This window comes from Triticum aestivum, chromosome 3B (assembly GCF_018294505.1).
Source record: "Triticum aestivum cultivar Chinese Spring chromosome 3B, IWGSC CS RefSeq v2.1, whole genome shotgun sequence".
Lineage (NCBI taxonomy): Eukaryota > Viridiplantae > Streptophyta > Magnoliopsida > Poales > Poaceae > Triticum > Triticum aestivum.
In genome coordinates this window covers 827,085,712-827,105,232 of record NC_057801.1, presented here as the reverse complement: position 1 = coordinate 827,105,232, position 19,521 = coordinate 827,085,712, and the positions used below count along the sequence as shown (strand labels likewise).

Genomic DNA, 19,521 nt, shown 5'->3' with positions numbered 1-19,521 from the left:
ACTCGCGGACGCACTTGTTGCCCCTTCAGAAACTGTTGTGTTGTGATCGCATGTAACTAATATGTATGCACTTCTAACAGAGAAAACACCACTCTTCTCTGGAAACCATGAGATGAAGTCAGATCGTTGTCTTGGAGAAGTACGAATTTTGAGAATATGCTGAACATCCATCTCCCAAAAAAATTCATGGAGGCGATCAGCCCTCCATGCCCCATTAGCATCCAGAAACGCTGAAACACGATTGAGATGGCAGGAGCCTTTTGGGGTGATCGGCCGGAAGGAAGAAGGCCGTGGGATCCAAGGATCTCGCCACGTCCGGATATGCTCCCCGTCCCCCACCCGCCATATGACACCTTTTTTGAGCAGCTCCAAACCATGCAGAATACCTTTCCACACTGCTGATCCAGAGATTGAAAATACTATATCCAGCAACTGACCTTGAGGGTAATACTTTGCCTTCATTAGTCTCGCAACTAAGCTGTCAGGAGAGTCGAGGAGCCTCCAAGCTTGCTTAGCCAGCAGCGCTTGGTTGAACGCTCTCATATCCCTGAAGCCCATGCCCCCCATAGATTTGGGGAGTATCATTTTGTCCCAACTTGTCCATGCCATTTTCTTCTTCCCATTCTCCACTCTCCACCAGTATTGGCGCATCATACGGGTGAGCTCATCACAAACCGAGGCTGGAAGCTTGAACACACTCATAACATAAGCTGGAATAGCTTGAGCCACGGATTTAATTAAGATTTTGTTACCTGATGACATATATTTCTCACTCCAATCAATTAGTCTCTTCCTCAGGCGTTCTTGTATTTTTTTTCAAACTTGCCTTTGTGCATCCTCCCTTCCGGGACTGGAAGACCTAGGTATCTAGGCTCAAACACTTCCTGAGTAATCTCCAACACGCTCTTAATATTTGCCACAGTAGCCGCTAAGCAATTGTCTGAAAAAAGAATGGAACACTTCGAAGGGTTTATTAACTGGCCCGTGGCCGTCGCGAAGGTGTTCAACAAATCTTTAACAGTGCCGCTTGCTGTTCGGTTGCTTGGAAAAATAACAGCGAATCATCCGCGAAAAGAAGATGAGAAATCTCAGGAGCCCCGCGACAAATTTTCACCCCTTGCAAGCCCTCTTCCCGCATAGTTTTACTGATCAAGGCAGAAAGGGCATCAGCCACAAATAAGAACAGAAAGGGGGACAGAGGGTCACCTTGTCGCAGGCCCCTCGAGGGGGAAAATTATTCCAGTAACTTGCCATTAAACTTTACTGAGTATTTGACAGAAGTAACACAAGCCATCACTCTCGAAATCCAGATGTCCAAGAAACCCCAATTCACAAGGGCCTTCTGAAGAAAGTCCCAGTCCACACGATCGTAGGCCTTGGAGAGATCCAGTTTATAAGCACACAAAGCCGGGGAGTTCTCCTTCACTGATTGAATATGGTGAATACACTCGAAAGCAATGATAGAATTATCAGAGATGAGTCTCCCTGGGATGAAAGCGCTCTGGTTCTCTGAGATGAGTTCATTAAGCATCGGCCGCAACCTATTCACCATGCACTTCGACACAATATTGTATACCACATTGCACAAACTTATTGGCCGGAAATCCTTTAGCTCCTTGGGGTGAGGAACTTCGGGGATTAACACAATAGATGTATCATTTACACCCTCCGGCATAATCCCTGTGCTGAAAAACTCTTGAACTGCCGCAATAATCTCCGGTTTGAGCACCGCCCAATTGCGTTGATAAAAATGTGCGGGAAAGCCATCACATCCAGGGGCCTTCAAGGGGCCAATTTGGAAGAGGGCATCAGAAATTTCCTACTCAGAAAATGCCTTGCAAAGGGCCTCATTCATCTCCAAAGTTACTTTCGGCGCGATGCAGTTAAGAACCTCATCTGCAACCAAGGTAGGATCCTTGGTGAAGATCTCCTTGAAGTAGGAGGACGCCATCCTCTCCATCTCCGTGGGGGCAGAGCACCAGGAGCCATCCGCCTTCATCAAACGCTGGATATGATTTCGCCTAGCTCTCCACACGGCCCGCCGATGTAAATATTGGGTATTTCGTTCCCCCTCCTTCAACCATGTGATACGGGATCGCTGAAGCCACATCATTTCCTCTCTGTATAACAGCTCATCTAACTGATTCATCTTAGCTCGGAGAAGAACCCGATCCGCGCCAGAGAGTTGTAGGTCTGCAAGCTGAGATCGGAGTAGTTCTATCTCCTTGAGAACATTATCGAAGTTTGCAGCACTCCATTGCCTCAAATCTGACATGATTTGCTTCAAAGCAGCCGCCACCGAGTTCAGGTTCCCACTAGGTTTACTAGTGGCCCACAATTTAGCAATTACCTCCGGAAGCGCTTGATGCCTCTCCCACATGATCTCATACCTTGGGCTTGCACACCTCCTCCAATCTCCCTACACTCCCATTAGTTGCACTAGGAGTGGGCTATGATCAGAACACGGCGAAGCTAGGTGCACAACCCTGGCCGCTGGAAACAACTCTCTCCATGCTTCATCCGCGCATGCACGATCAAGACGTACTTGCACATTGCGGTTACCATCCTGTCCATTATTGTATGTGTATGGAATACCACTGAAGCCAAGATCATCGAGCTCACAGAGACTTAGACAGTCTCGAAAGGCTGCCATCTAGGGCTCTGCCCGCATCGTCCTTGATAGATGCTCGTGTTGCCACAACGCCTCGTTGAAATCTCCGCAAACAAACCAAGGTGCCGGGGATGTAGCCCGTAGCCTGGTTAGATGATCCCACATGTTCTGTTTGTTCTCAACTCGTGGTTCCCCGTAAACAAACGTACTCCTCCACTCTATACCAGCACCAAAATCTGCCACTAAAACATCAATGTATCTCTGACAAGAATCCAAAACGGTGACTGAGAGAGATTTGTCCCAAAAGAGCGCTAAACCTCCACTCCGACCATCGCTACACACACCATGGAAACCCTTCAGACCAAGTCTCCATCTCAGCTTCTTCACTTTATTTGACGCTTGCCTGGTTTCACAAAGGAAAACAAGCTTGGGGTTATTGGCTTTTGAGAGGGCCACAACCTCACGAACTGTCCGGCGGTCCCCCCCCCCCCCCGGCAGTTCCATGCTAGAATATTCATTGCATTCGGCGGTCCTCCTCGAGGGAGGCCGCCGATTTTTCCTCGAACACCATTTGTGAGCTAATTCTGGCTCTCTTACTGTTTGAGCTGTTGGTAGGAGATGTATTTTCCCCACCATCCTCCCCCAAACCCTGAGTTAACACTAGTGTTGCGGGCGTGGCGTCCTTCTGTTTCTCCACAGCTTCCAGCTCCAAGGCCAATCGCTTCCGTGCCCCCGGATCCACTTGCATGTCCCTGACCACCTGCTTCGATGGACTAGTAGCCGTGTCAGCGAGATCGGGGTCCTGGGTCTTTTGCACACCCTTCTCCCTTGATGGTGTGAACTGTTGCTGCTTCTGCTTATCGTTGCCACGCCCAAACTCGTCCTATCTTGTTTTATTTGGCCCATCCGCATAGAGCCAAGGACCAAACTTCTTCTCCTTTTCATCATGAACGCCGGAGCCGCACTCCTTATAGTCATGTCCAACAAGACCACATACGCTGCAGAAACGAGCTAGCTTTTCATAACGAACTAGAAACACTTGCCTTTCCTCGGGCAACTTCTTCTCACAAAGAAGTAACAAAGAAGTATTTGACTATTTTTCCTATTTTATATATGCTTGCAAGGCCTGAAGTTATCCAATTTTTCCTATTTTATACTCCCTCCGTCCCAAATTTTTTGTCTTAGATTTGTCTAAATACAGATGTATCAAGTCACGTTTTAGTATTAGATACATCCGTATCTCGACAAATATAAGACAAGAATTTTAGGGACGGAGGGAGTATATGGTTACATCTATAACCTTTCAAGCAGAAGAATTCCAACTATAGGTATCAAATTTTTATGAGAAAGGTTATAGATGTATCCGTCTACTTAAGGGAAGAAGTAAGAAGTAATTGTGTTTCATCATTTGTTAAACTAAGCGGACTTGAGCATCGACAGCACCCCCCCCCCCGCCCCGGGGGCACGGAAGTGCAGCCCAAAATCCTAAAAATGGCTTAAGGGGAGTATTTGCTGCCTTTTGTAGAATGTTAGGTATGATAATTTATTATTTTTCCCAAAATCATTAATTTACTTTTCTTTTATCCGAAAACAATGTTTTTTCTCAGACTCTGGCGAGGCTAGACCTAGGCCTGGCCTCCAGCCCGATAATCAACATATACAAGGAGCACGGAAAAGACTGGATTTCTATTGATCCCGTTTCTTTTGGCAGAGTGATGACTTAAAAAGGAAGTATCAACTCACTAAACGGGATATTATTTGTCGACCAAAAGACCAAGGGGGTCTAGGTATCGAAAATCTTGAGATGAAAAACAGATGTCTTCTCGGCAAGTGGCTGTATAAGTTATTTGTAGAGTCGGAGGCCACGTGGGCGCAGATTCTGCGTAACAAGTACCTTCAATCCAAAACTTTGTCACAGGTGACAGTGAGGCCAACGGACTCACCTTTTTGGAAAGGGATGATGAGAGTTAAATCAGTCTTTTTCAACAGAACAAAGTTTATAGTCGGAAACGGTACTTCCATGAGATTCTGGGAGGATACGTGGCTAGGGGAGACACCTCTCGCGCTTCAGTATCCCTCCCTTTATAGCATCATGCAATGAAGAGACGCTTTCGTTGCTACCATGCTTCGGTCCACTCCCCTCAATATCCAATTTAGGAGAACACTTGCCGGAGCACGTTGGGAAGCCTGGCTCCATTTGGTGAGACAACTGATGGATGTGCAGCTTCCTCAACGGACGGATACGTTGAGCTGGAAATAAACCAGGAATGGAGAGTTCACGGATAAATCTATGTTTTTAGATGTGATCAACTCTAGCTCTATTCCTAGTTACAAACATGTTTGGAATGTCAAAGTACCTTTGAGGGTTAAAGTGTTTATGTGGTTTGTACATAAACAAGTCATTTTAACTAAGGACAATTTGACAAAGCGCAACTGGACCAGTTCTACGAGATGTAGTTTTTGTGATCGCGACGAGACCATCAAACACCTCTTTCTTGATTGTCCCATGGCGAAGATTCTATGGCGGACTGTTCACATTGCTTTTAATATTACTCCTCCAAATGATATCAATACGTTATTTGGGATGTGACTTGATGGGATAGAGACCCAAACAGCAAGACACATTCGTGTAGGAGTATGTGCTTTACTTTGGGCAGTCTGAAACTGCAGGAATGATTTGGTTTTTAACGGAACAACAAATACTCATTTTTTGCAGGTTATTTTCTGAGCTACTACGTTGATCCGTATGTGGTCGCTACTCACTCAGACGGAGGCCAGGGAGCATTTGGTTACTGGATCTACCCGATGGGAGATGGTAACTCAGCCTATATTCAGCCGGTTTGGATGGCGGTCATGTAATAGGATAGGCAATTAGTTTTCCTTTCTTCATTTTGCCTGCCAGCTGTGGTTTTTATTTTCCGCTCTTCGCGAGCCGTTTTGTGGTTCGTTTGTTTCAGACTTCATGACCTTTGTTGAACTTATTTGCTTATAATAAATGTGGCCGTATGCATCATTCTGATGCAGAGGCCGGGGTTGTACCCCTTTTTAAAAAAAAATACCCATCCATATAGATATATAAGGTTTCTCAAAAAAAAATGTAAGTATATAAAGTTGTAATGTACTTGATCTCTTGATCTTTTTATTGGTCCATGCTAGTTACAAATTCAAGGCTCACTGTTTTTTTGCACGTTCATCAGGACGGGATTCAGGTCCGCAGTGAGAGCATTTGCATGTGGGTGCACATACTCCATGACGGTAGCCTTCGGCATTGCAACATTTAACACAGGTTCTGTTAATTCGACCGATGCAATCTGGATCCTTAACTGGGTGTTGTGTACAACGCCTTGCATCTACATAATAATAATAATAATGAGATTTTGTTATAACATACAAGATAGATATTGTGAACCACTCGAGTACAAATATCATCTATCTTGAAGCACTGTCACCAGCATGCACCTCGATAAGGCTCGGCGTAATCTCTGCTTAGCCCCATACTAACCTGAATACACAAGGAGTGCCAGTATGAATACGTACATGACCATGGTACTGGCGATCTTAGAAGCCATCGCCGGAACACTTGGTGTCTGGGTTTACTAATCTGAGTTGTGGGGAAGCAATGCAAGGCTATTGCTTTACTTGTATATATATTTATAAGGAGTTATAGGTGGTAGCATATGGAATTAGAAATGTATTTTTGAATAATATATAAGAATCGATAAATTTAATTGGATACTCTCCCATCTCTAGTTTATTAATTTGTTTGTAATGGGGAGTATCATATACTAGTATCATCCATATGATACCAGTGTATGATACTAAATCCGTAATGCATGGTATCATAAAGGATTACATTTATAGCGATGCATGACACAAAGTAGCACATTATTTAATATGATATGGTATCAAAATATGATACCGAAGCCTCTCTTTCTTCATTTAATTTTATGCCACCTCATCAAAATTGCTTAGTTGGCATGTATGATACTACCTATGATACTACCATTACGACCAGCCTTAGACCAATCTAAGATCCTTGCTTTGGAAATAGGCAAACATTGACTACGTCCATATCAAAATTTATATATCTTTTTCTGCATGAAACAAGAGAGCTTTATTAATTAAATAGGAATAATTAACGCTAGGGCGCTCCCAAATCCCAATGCATTGTATCTACAATTGTATCATACACATTAATATTCTGATACAATTCCTCTAATGGCTTGTATCTTATTGTTACAATGGGAGTACCATAGCTAGTATCATACATGTCAATTAGATATTTTTGTTGAGACACTAGTAGAAAAAGGACCTAATGTGAGACACATTAGTCCCGGTTCAATTTTGGCCCGGTACTAATGGTACCATTAGTCCCGGTTCGAACGGCTATGCGTTAATGCCGGTTCGTGTTGAACCTTTAGTACCGGTTCGTGCCACGAACCGGTACTAAAGGGGTGGTGGCAGGCTGGCGTCAGGCCGGGGCCCCACGAGCCCCTTTAGTCCCGATTCTTGACACAAACCGGTACTAAAGGGCTAACTTTAGTACCGGTTTGTGCCACGAACCGGGACTAAAGGGGTCTGACCTATAGTCCCGGCTGGAGACACAAACCGGGACTAAAGGGCCCATTTTCAAACTCTACCACCCCCCCCCCCCCCCCCCCGCCCCTGTGGATCGCCTTTTCAGTTTTGTAAAAAGCAAAAGAAAATGATAAAAACTTCAAAAATTAAAATCCTTCGAGATGTAGTTATGTTACTACATCTACTAGTTAGGAAAATTAAAAAACTTAAATTTGGACATGTTTTGCAAAAAAGTGTTATGAAAATGTAAAACGGTCATATCTTTTGCATACGATGTCGAAAAAAAAACGCATAATATATCAAAAAAGTCAGCACGAAAATCCGCACCCGATTTTCACTGCCTACGGCCTGTTTGCAATTTTTTAGAATCCTCAAATTCTAAAAGGAAAAAAAGATATGCTCCAATTTCAGTTTTTTTTATTTTCATTAAATCTGGTCAAATTGTGGTCAAACTAATTATTCAAGAAATATTAGTGTTAATAAATAATTATTTTAGTTTTTGACTTTTGGTCAAACTATGGTCAAATCTGATCAAACTGTGGTCAAACTATGGTCAAACTACTTATTTAAGAAATATTTTGGTTACTAAATAATAATTATTTTTGAGAATAATAGTTTCAAACTAAAATGGTGAAACATGTGACTTCATGCTCAAGCTAAATTCCTGTGGGTTAATAGGATTGACAACTTACTATTGTCAGATAAACAACACATGCGGACTTGGAAACTAGGGGGAATAGAACTCGGAAGTTAAGCCAGCTTAGGCTAGAGTAGTGAGAGGATGGGTGACCGGCCGGGAAGTTAGACGATTTGAAATGATGAGGGGTGATTAGGGCAATGATCAGCGGTGATTAAAGACAAAATCGTCAAATAATTCAGAAATTTGAAAACAAATTTATCCTTTAGTACCGGTTGGTGTTACCAAAAACAAATTTATTCTTTAGTACCGGTTGGTGTTAGTCCCCAGACCACCGTGCGGGCTCGTGCCACGTGGTGGCCCTTTGGCGCCGGTTCGTGCCGAACCGGTACTAAAGGGGGACCTTTAGTCCCCACCTTTTAGTGCCGGTTACAGAACCGGCACTAAAGGCCCTTACGAACCGGGGCTATAGCTCGGTTCTGCACTAGTGAGATGACACACAATTAAATGAATGTAGAGAGGACTGAGTATTATGATATGATACCGTATCCTATCAAATGATACTAGTACGTGTCATGCATGATAAGAAATGATGCTTATAAGATATCAAGCAATGGTATTATATATGCATTGTGGGTGCATGATATTAGCATATGATACTTGCAGCCTAAATCTAAAATAGCTCTCAATTAATGTGTTTTTACGAGAAGAAAGTGTGAGTTTTTCTGGATATGGAGCTAAGAGTCGTATCTACATATGTAACGCTATCTTTTCTCATTGAATAATGTGCAACATATTTTTACTTGGGTGTCATTTTTTAGATACGGTCCATAATATAGCACTCGGATTGCCCTTACAATCAGTAGCGATGTGTCCCCTTATGGGAGTAGAAGAGATTCTCTCTGCCGCGGAAGGTCCTAGCAAGGCTTCGCGTGCGCGCGCGTCGGCCACGCGTCTGGCCGACTGGCGCCAGGAGGACGACGGTGCTGGTGGGCTGGGCTGGCCAACTGGGCCGGCTAGGCCACATAGTGTTGGGCCAGACGGCTGCAGGAAAGTGCCAGGTAGGTTTTTTTCCATTTTTGCTTATTTTATATTTTTCTGATATTTGTTTTGATTTCATAATAATACTAAATTATTTTATTTACTTATGCCAATTTTTGTAGGAACCAGTGGTATTATTCCAGAGCTCCTCAACAAATGGCATAATTTTTGGACATATTATATATATATATATAACAAATACATATCCAATGCAAAAATTTATGCATTAATTCCAAATGCCTAAAATGAATACTTATGAGCTCTTAAAAATATTGGTTTGATTTTTATCTCTGTCCAACATTTTCAGGGAGCAACATGAGCATTTTCTTGGACCTTTTTGGAGCACTTTTTATTTGGGTCATTTCCAGAAATGATTCTGAGGGTTTCACCAATCCCCATTTCAAATTTAAATGGAATTTAAACATGATGCACACATGACTAGCTAGTCTAGGTCATACCAGAACTAGGGACTTCTGCATCGCTTCAATTACCTCCATGCATTCATCTTCAACTAGAAGATAGTTGCAGCCAACATCGCTCGCCAAAACGAGACTGTCCCGAGTCCCCAGGCCTCCGCTGTCGTCGCGTCTTCAACAAAAGGTATCGCTACAAGAAATAGCTAAGGAGAAACTATTTGCATCATGGAGGGTGTCTCCCGATCCTCTGGAACCCTTGTCGCAGTCGAACGCGGCATCGACATTCAGCTTGACGAAGCTTTCTTTGGTTTTGACCACCCTTGTCAATGTATACGCCTACTGCCTTTCTTTTTCGCTCTTGAGAAATTTTGCAAGCGTTGAGATTGCCTGCGCTAATCTGGCTAGTTCAACAAGCTTCCACTGTGAATAAAGCGTCATTGTTCCTTCCCACCCAACATACCACACCGCAGTAGCTATCACGTTAATGCGAGTAACATCCGGAAGCAACGGCCAAACAATACTTGGTGTCGGTAATAAGTCGCCCAACACTAAACCTTATCCTCTATCCATAACGCAGAAGTCATTAACCAAAGCTGACAGACCCAAAGAGACGCCATATCTTGTGCACGTGTGGGCACAGGAATATAGGGGATGCTCTCGCAATCGGAGCCGCAGATAGGGCTTTGCGAGCTTGTGATGATATGTCTATTAGCAAGCACTTCGAGGTAGGGAATAGTGCCAAGAAGGCAATGGGTTTTTATCTTGACCGAGACACGCAATTTCCATATGATCTCCCAAATAGGACTAGTACATGGGGATCTCCTCAACTTTCATCCATGTTGGTGTTTCCACTCTGCGCGATAAGCCTTTTTTACCAAAAATATACCACTCATGTTATAGTGACATGAAACAAAGTCCTCCATCGTTCCCATAGTAAGCGGGGTGTCTAGGATGCGTTGCACAATAATTGGCCAAAAAAATATTGTGGCAAGTTGTTCATCCCATTCTCGGTTGTCCACATTGATGATCTCGCAAACCTTCACGATTAGAATGTTTCCTTTAGTCTTCATAACTTTCCCGGTAGGTCAATTAGGGAGGGGCCTCCCAGATATTTATTTGTGATCCATCACTTACTCTCCATATGTGCCCTCTTTTAAGGACGTGTTTGGTTGCCTGCATATAGGCCAACCAAGCTCGCTTGGGAAGAAAATTGGTTGTTTGGTTACATGTGTTCACTGTTTGTCCTGCATAGCACAAAACTTAAATCACCTTCGGGCCAGGCCCTCTAGGAACAGCCGAATTGATCCTTTTTCCTTAGCCATGCCCATGGGATGCACGAGGGCGGTGGCGGCTGCACATGAGGAGCGACGCTCGAGACGTCGCGTTGTTTCCTGAAGCTCCGGCAATAATTACCCTCACCTTCCCTCACCCCTCTCTCTCTCCCCCCTCTCTCCACTCTCACACCGATGATGGCTATAAGCAGATCAGAGAACAGTAAGGCGACCATCGGCCTCCATCACTAGCATCACCAACATCACCCATAACACTACGGCAATGGTGGTAAGCCCTATTTTCATCTCCTCGCTTACACTTATCATATTCGATCCACGTTTAGATTCAGTCGGACTATTCAATCCGCGTTCTAGGGGAAAGGGGAATCGGGGTAAATACCCATAAGATTGATCAACACTTCTTCATGAGTACTAAGTAGTGACGGATTTTAGGGCTTCGTTTGGGATTGAGTACAAGGGGAATGGGGATTTAGGGTTAATCTTATAGTAGCGGTAAATCCTAGCCGCGATGGCCCTGGAGGTGCTTGGAGCGGCGGGGGCCTGGCTCCGGCACACTGTCCACCGTAGCATGCACTGTCTTGTCGTCCTTGCAGTCGTCCAGATCAATCGGCATACTACGGTGGCCTGGCTCCGGCGCCCTGACCACTACCTCCACCGCTTCATCTTCCTCCTTTGGCTCCAGATGGATGACCTCCGGCGCCACCAATGTCTTAGTCTAGAACGTAACAAGTTGGTCTTGAGGAGCCAATACCCCCTGTACTTGCACCATCTTGCCCTCTGACTAGCATCGCTGGAGTCAGCCCGATTCATGGCCTAGCACAGGATGTCCACTGACCTAGAGCCCTTCGCTGGGTGGGAATCAGCGCCTTCAACTCCTCCATCGTCACCTCCTTCACCACAACGTCCGCCTCCTTGTGCATGTCTTCGATGCTGGTGAAGTTCGAGCACACTTCCATGGTGTTCTCTAACTTGGTGTTGCCACTGAGCGAGCACTCGAGGAAGAAAGCCCTCCACCTAATGCCCCAAGGGAAGGGGTTGGAGTTGGAGTTCATGGTGATGAAGAGGAGTGAGAGATTGAGAGGGTTAATTGAGTGCGATGGTGGGTAAGTAGTGAGTGTTTGGCTGAGTAAATATAGGGGCTTTGGAGAGGTGGGTGATAGGATTTAATGTCGATCAACCTTTAAACTTTGTGTTGTTTGTAATGCAGAACTTTGTGCTATTCATAATGCATATAGAGATGGAGAACAAGGGCAAGGAGGTCATGCCGGCCATGGAGAAGGGGAAGGAGGTCGTGCCGCCCTTGGACTACGAGCACTACCATGAGTAGGGTGGGCCAACTCACTTCTGCAAGGTCATCCTCGCCTTGAAGCTCGAGTGATACCAATGCCCCTAGACTACACGAAGCATTTCCCGGTCGTGCCAACGGAGTTCAAGCTGAAGACGAACACTGGTTGCTCCTGGACGGTCACTGTCAAGCTGATGAATGGCAAGGTCACCCACAATCAGGGTTGGGCCCCCTTCGCCGCCACAGGATCGGGTACATGGTGACCTTCAAGTTCCTGACTCCCGACACGCTCAAGGTCATCGTCTTCAACGACGACGGCATTGAAGTGGTGACCAAGTACGGGAGGCACGATGACGACTTCACCATAAACGTCTAGGAGAGCTCTTTGGTGCACGTGCTTGTTTGGTTTTTAGTTTAATGTTGTACTGGTTTGGTTCAAAACTGCTTGGTTTGGTTTACAACTATGTTTATATGCTACTATTTGTGTTTCTTTTGTTTTTTCTATCTGCTTAGTGTGCTGGTAACCTCACCACCTTGATGAGGAGGTTACCAGACAACATGTGTTACAGGTAACCAAACGCCATGGCTTGTGTTTCCACTTAAACAAGCGGGCTACCAAATAGCCTACCTTCCGTTTTGCTCCAGGCAGGATAGAGGGTATGCTGGCAGCAAAAGAACATGTAGAAGTTGATTTTTTGCCTATTTTTCCTCAGCCAGGCTCAACTGGGACAAGCATGCAATGTAGGCAAAAGTTGCTATGGCAACGAAACATGCCCTAAAAGTTTGGATCCCACCGCACGGGCTTTGGCAAGTATAAGAGCTCCCCTTCTTCAGGTTGCAATTCAGGGGATCTCCATCAGGGGTATATTTTTCTCTCAACACGCTGTCACATAAAGAGTCAGGTTCTAATAAAAGTCTCCAACACTACTTTGCTAAAACTTCATGAATGAGATCCTCCCTGATTATGTGGCAAAAACTCTTAGGAAACAACATGTAGGCCATCCGGGTCCAGTGCCTTTAAATCACCCATATTATACATAGATATTTCACCTCATCTGTGGTGTGAGGTTTGTCTAACTCCATATTCATATATTCGGTCACACTGGGCTTAACCTTATCAGTAATGTTCTGGTCAGTTTCTTGCACCCCCGTCAAAAACAGGGAACAGAAGTAGGTCGCCAAATGTGACTTGAACATCTCTTGGTCCTCGATCCAATCAGTTGTATCTGCTTTCAATCGTCTAATGAGAATTTTCTTAGGCCATCCTATCAGTGCCCTATGGAAGAAGTAAGTGTTTTGGTCGCCGTGAGTAAGCGAATCAGCACACCTTCTCTGGATCTAGTAGATTTCTTCCTGTTCGAGCAGGTTTTCCATTTGGATATGAATTTCATGTTGTCTTGAAATAGACTCATATGTTAGCAGGCTGGGCATTACTTACTAATTCCTGGAGTCTAGTCCGAGGCCCCTTCAAAACCTCCTTGTCCCACCGGTGTAGTGTAGTGTGAACGTCCAATGTGAGCTGCTCTAGAATCGCCAAACCATGCATCTTCCCGCCCTCCCATGCAGTTTGGACAATTGTCTTGACGTCCTCTCCGGCAAGCCACCACGCTTCGAGTTTCCGCGGTCCACTAGGGCCTCTCGGTTGCAGGCCTAGCTGGAACTCGGTGTCCACCAAAATCGGGCGATGATCTGATTTGTCGAAGGGTTCATTTGACACACCGAAGCAAAGAAACAAACCAGCCCATCGACCATTGCCCACTGCTCATTCATGCATATGACCCCCTGGACCACGAGAAAATATCACCACTGTAACCAAGATAATCCAGATTGTAATCATTAAGGGCATTACTAAATGGTTGCATACAATGTTGGCGGCGTGCAACTCCCCACTCTTTCTCATGAGCATGCAAGATTACGTTGAAGTCACCTTGAGCTGGATTAATAACCTTGTCCTAATTGTCATTTAAGGGAAGAGATAATGTTGATAACGGAATATGGGTGAATCTTCTTCATTTTTTTTAACTCTAGGTGATGTTTTTTGGTCTATTTGCCATATTCTAATTATGGGTAACAGGGCACAAATTTTGAATCCCCATGTGAAGAATCAAAGATGATGACTAGAGGTGGGGTCACTAGCCGACTACATATTCTATATTTCATAGTTGAGTTAGCGACTATGGAATTATAAGTTCTCTAAAATGTAAATACTGCTAAGGTGATTCAACCTATATGAGACAATAGATCTTGCAACCAGACCAACATTTTACGGTAGAATGAAACACTATCAAATAATAAGGCTCGGTAGAAAAAGTAACCACAAGTCAAGGAGACTAATATTTATCATCTGGTTCACGCCCTTGGGCTGCCGTGACGTGAACCCAAGAAAGTAATCCATGACATCTAGTAATGTTGTAATGTTGGGCCCTTTCAGTGGAGATCCATGCTATTTCGAGAGAAAAGAAGGCGTATAGATTATAAGAGGTGTGACCGAACATCAGAACATGTACAAGAATGTACCAACATACTATATGAATATGTCAGGACAAAGAATTGGCCTGACATGAATCGAAGCAAATAAACATTTCAAACAGAAATACAGTACTTCCTTTGTAAACTAATATAAGAACATTTAGATCACTAAAATAGTAATCTAAACTTTTTTATATTAGTTTACGGAGGGAGTACTATGGAACAAGACAACGAAATGAATGAATGTAACCGGCCGTACACATAAGATATACTGTATAAGATAACTAGCTAGGGTCTATGTGTGCATATGCATCCATGAGTGTATCAGTGGTGGTGGGCATGACGGGCGTTCTTCTTGGCCTCTTTCTTCTTGTGGTGCTCGTGGATGGCGAATCCCGCGCTGCCGACGGCGACCGTGGCGGCGATCTTCTCCTTGATCTTGTGCGACCTTGCGTGCTCCGGGTCCTTCCTCGCCTCATGCTTCTCGTGCTGCATATTGTTAAGTAATTATCAGCACTATAACTAACCATGAATAATCTGCCATCAACTGCGTAACTGCATAAGTAGGAGTGGTAAAGCTGAGGTGTGGGGCGTACCCTAGCGTATGCTCCGGCGGCGACGGCGCCGAGCTTGGCCAGCTTCTCCATGTGCTTGTGATGCTTCTCCTCCTTGCGGTACTGCTCGCCGCCGGCCTCCGGCTTGCCGCTGCTACTGTGGCGCCCCATCACCAATTAGCCTTCCGAGCTCTCAACGGAGTACGTGCGTGTGCGTGCGTACGCACTCGTGCCTTGCTTTGTGTGATCGACGGTTATACCGGAGGAATGGAGGATGAGGATCTGTGTTTGTATGTGTGTTTGTGATATGTGCTTGACATGAGGGCATGCATGTCTCTTTATATAGGATGGAGAAGATCATGTACGGGCGGAGCTAGCATATGCAGCTGACTCGCACGTACCTACGCGCGTTCCTCTTACGCGTTCTCAACTTTTTCGACGTGTGCTTTTAGCTACCCTTCTGATCACAAATATAAGATGTTTTTTGTGTTTGCTTGAGTACTCACGTCACAGATTTGTTTTTTCAATTTGTTCATACCGCATCGATACGGACCGATCTCAAATATATTTCGCTTTCGTAGTGTGGCTCCATCAATCGCCGTCGCGCGTTTTCTTGAGATGGATAATGACACGCACGCGGCTTGATCTCCAGTAGCAATGGAGACTACTCGAAGACGACCGAGTATGTTTGCATGCTACCTAGCTTAACCGCGTCGGTCCGACAGTCGGTGCTACACGGCTAAGGATTTTTTTTTTAATTTTTTTTGCCCGGAACAGCTACGGAATTTATTTTTATTTTTGTTTTGCAATCAGCTACGGAATTTTCGACCCGATTAACCTGTAACTAAGCAACACGTACGTACGTGTCGCTAGCTCATGTGGAATTACGTACATCTACCTGAAGTAATTTTTTTTTGAAACGGATCGGTACCTAAAGTATCATCTCCAATATCCATCCGTGCAACAAAAAACAAGGGCAAGAAAGTAGCGGTAATTTGTTTTTATTTTCCAAAAGTAGCAGCAAGACGACGCCATTTTTTTTGGAAACCAACAACTCGTGTTTGGATTTTGACCATGGCAAATCGAACGTTTCTATGACAATTTTAGTGATGCGAGGATGGTAGGTTTAGTTGAAACACATGGTAATTCATGCTTTATGTATATTTTTTGCCAGAAAATTGATGTGCTTGGCAACTAAACTTGACATCCTCGCATCAAAAAAATTGCCATAAAAACGTTCGATTTGCCATGTTTAGATCCCAAACGTTTGGGATTTATCATTTTCAAATATTTTTTTCACATTCAATTAAGTACTAGCAATTGTTCTTTTTCAAAAAGTTGTTGTTTTCAACATCAAAGAACCAGTAATTTGGCCACATGCACATGTGGTAAGCTGCCAAAGTACTCTCCTCGGGAGAAGCCTTTTTTTAGGACACCCTTTGACTTCTCTATGGCGAATAAGCTCATGATAGTTTACCATCACACAAAAAAGTCGCATGATGAGTTAGCTTTCCTTTTTAATTTTATTTTGAGAATTACCAGTAGTCTTATTGAAGCTCAACATCCATTACAGGTAGTACAATGCTTTGGATCATAGACCCAGGAAAATTATAGAATAACTCATGTTACTACATTTCGCAAAAATGATACTTCTATTACTACGAATTACAAAGATATTTCTTGGAGACTCATTCTCCAGGGTGTCAATCCTTGCGACATGACCTACTACCAAGGCTTCAGTAACCATAATGCAACTAGACCTAAGTCGTCGCACACGGATTTAACTACCAAGGTTTTTAAAAGCCCCGTGAGTCGTGCATTTTAAAAGATGACAAGACGTTTGCGTTGAATGTTCTTGGGCCAGAGATGATACGATAGAAATGTAGGTTGTCGAATTGCAAAATCTTCACCAAGCTGACGGAGAAGCACACTGAAGCCACAAAAGATCATACCAACAAAAGCACCAGACACTAACACAAACTCATATCTGCATAAATGCATTTGTGAGAACAAAAACCTGAATTTCGCAAGATTGGACTTATGAAGTCAATATAACTTTGGCTTTGTGGCACTACCTGGTAAGGATTCATCACAGCAAAAGAAGAGCAAGAGTAACTTTATTCTCACCGGCGTTGCAACTTTCGCAAGAATGTCACTGACGAAGACCATGAAAATTATACTGAAAAACTTTAAACATGCCTGGAAGGACCCGAGGCCCCCTCGCCTCGCCGCATGAGGCCAGAGGCCAAGGAACCACGCCCGCCGCTGATCAAAACCCTAGTAGTTGCCGCCTCTTCATCTCATAACTCTCTCTCTCTCTCTCTCTCTCTCTCTCTCTCTCTCTCTCTCTCTCTCTCTCTCTCTCTCTCTCTCTCTCTCTCTCTCTCCGGATAGATTAGGTTTCCTTTTTTTAACCTGAATTTCTTTTGAGGTTTTTTTATTGTTTTTTTAGTCTACTGGATTAGCTTTCTTGAAACCCATGAGGTCGGCAAAAGGCTTGATTAGCCTCAATGCATTTGGGCCTGCAAAAGCTTTCGGGATAAACCCCACACAGATAATTTGTTGAGTTGTGCATCGCATACTTGCTAGGCCAAACTTTGGGCGCGGGAGTTAAATGATGCTTATAGTGAGATGTACGCTCCCCTCGCTCCCAGCCTCTACAACAGTACTGGGTCGGCCTTGTACTGTAGCATGGTTTTCCTCTGCTTTACAAGTGTTTTTCTAGGTTTCTCTGGTTTTCTATCCTTTTTTGTTTTTATTTTTCTTTATGTTTCTTTGTTTCCTTTTTTACTTTGATTTTTAGTTTTTTCTTCGGTTTTCTCTGGCTTTATTGGTTATTTTTCTGTTTTATATGACTTTTTTCCCTTTTCTCTCTTTTTTTGTTTTCTCGGTTTTCTTCTGGTCTTTTGAAGCAGGTTAATATTTATTGTATATATCCGATACATTTTTTATGCACGTTTAACAGTTTTCAAATACACGATTAACCTTTTTTGAATATATGTTTTGATGCCTATTTTATTTTTACATAAACATTATACATTTGTTATACATAAAGAAATTTTATATATGTTTATGAATTTGAAAATACATGGTTAACCATTAAAAAATATGTTTTGACGTCCAGTTTTTTTCATATAGTTGTACATTTCCCATACATAATAGTAACATTCTTTTATATTCATTAATCAGTTTTCCAATAATTGATTAATATTTTCTCAGATATATGTTTTGATGTCTACTTTTTTATATATAGATTGTACATCTATTGCATACATAGGAAACATTTTTCTTATACACGTTCAACATTTTTCATGTACATGATTAAAAAAATTTGATATTTATTTTAATGTCTACTTTTTTCATACAGATTGTACAGTTTTCTTATGCAGACGTTTAATATTTTTTTCAAACATATGTTTTGACGTCAACTTTTTTTCATACATAATGTGCATTTTTCCTGTACATCAGAAACTTTTGTATACACATTCAACATTTTTCAAATATCTGATTAACATTTGTTCAAATATATATTTTGATGTTAATGTTTTTCATACACCATGTACATTTTGTCTGTACATTATAAACAATTTTTCTACACGTTTAACAACTTTTCATATATATGTTTCGATGTTTATTTTTTTCATACACATTGTCATTTTGTTTATGCACTGGAACATTTTTCTATACTTGTTAAACATTTTCCAAATGCATGATTAACATTTACTTAAAACTGAATTTCAAATTAATTTATAATTCATATATATTTATATGTTTGTAATATTCAAAATATAAACAGAAAAGTAAAAAAAAGAAATCAAACCGAAAAAAATGTGAAAAAATGAGCGCTTAAGGCGTGTGGACCTCCAGCGCGCTAGGCCAGCTCATTGGCGCCCGTTTCAGGCAAGACTTTGTTCTGTCTCACACTAAGTGACACATAGTCTTGTCTGAGAAAAAACTAAGCGATACATAGTCGCGCCCAACTTTAGCTTATGTTCATTAAAAAGGAAACTTTGGGTTGTGTCTGCGTCTGTGTTGTGTTCACACACAAAAAAGTATACGGTTTTCTTTCATGAATGACTTGTGTGTCCCGTGAGTGCGTGAACCTGGATCTGAACCTAACATGCGGCAAAAAGAAAAGAAAAACTGAGACATTTGTTCCTTGCTCTTTCGTTGAGTACATGAACCTGAACAACTCAAAAAAAAAATGACTCTGGCGAACAGAAGCAGTAGTGAAGTACTCAAACTAAGCAGCCATGCAGGTGCAGCATACTGAAGTGTAATGTAGCGCATGAGGGACTGAGGCAAATTTGCTGCCTCATCTACTAATTAAGAAGGAATAGAGTTTTTTGTTGTAGAACACACCGACATTACACAAGGTCCATAACTCTCGTGACATGATTGTTCCTAATTTCTTGGCACCGGCGGTAACCCATATTGCCGCCTCAGTTTTGATATTTTGGAGAACCATCGGAGGGGAAATCTTGTGGCGAAAGACGCTCGTTCCATTCAGTGCAAGCAGGAGAGCAGAATACTATGTTTTCAGCAAATGTATGAACTATACCAGGACTCAGTCAGGACTAGGAGGCTCTAGTAGCTTCAGGAGAGCATTGTTCAGACCCTCACATAAGACTCCAATCG

At 43.0% G+C, this 19,521-nt stretch overlaps 1 protein-coding gene across 1 annotated transcript; it reads right to left on the bottom strand.

Moving 5' to 3' along the window:
- Positions 1–14,323: 14,323 nt before the first annotated feature.
- Positions 14,324–15,209, bottom strand: LOC123066890 (abscisic stress-ripening protein 1). The gene is made up of 2 exons (XM_044489877.1): positions 14,926–15,209; positions 14,324–14,818 (listed from the first exon to the last, which is right to left on the bottom strand). The coding sequence occupies exons 1-2, from the start codon at positions 15,052–15,054 to the stop codon at positions 14,654–14,656; spliced, it is 294 nt and encodes a 97-aa protein (XP_044345812.1). The 5' UTR covers positions 15,055–15,209; the 3' UTR covers positions 14,324–14,653.
- Positions 15,210–19,521: the final 4,312 nt, after the last annotated feature.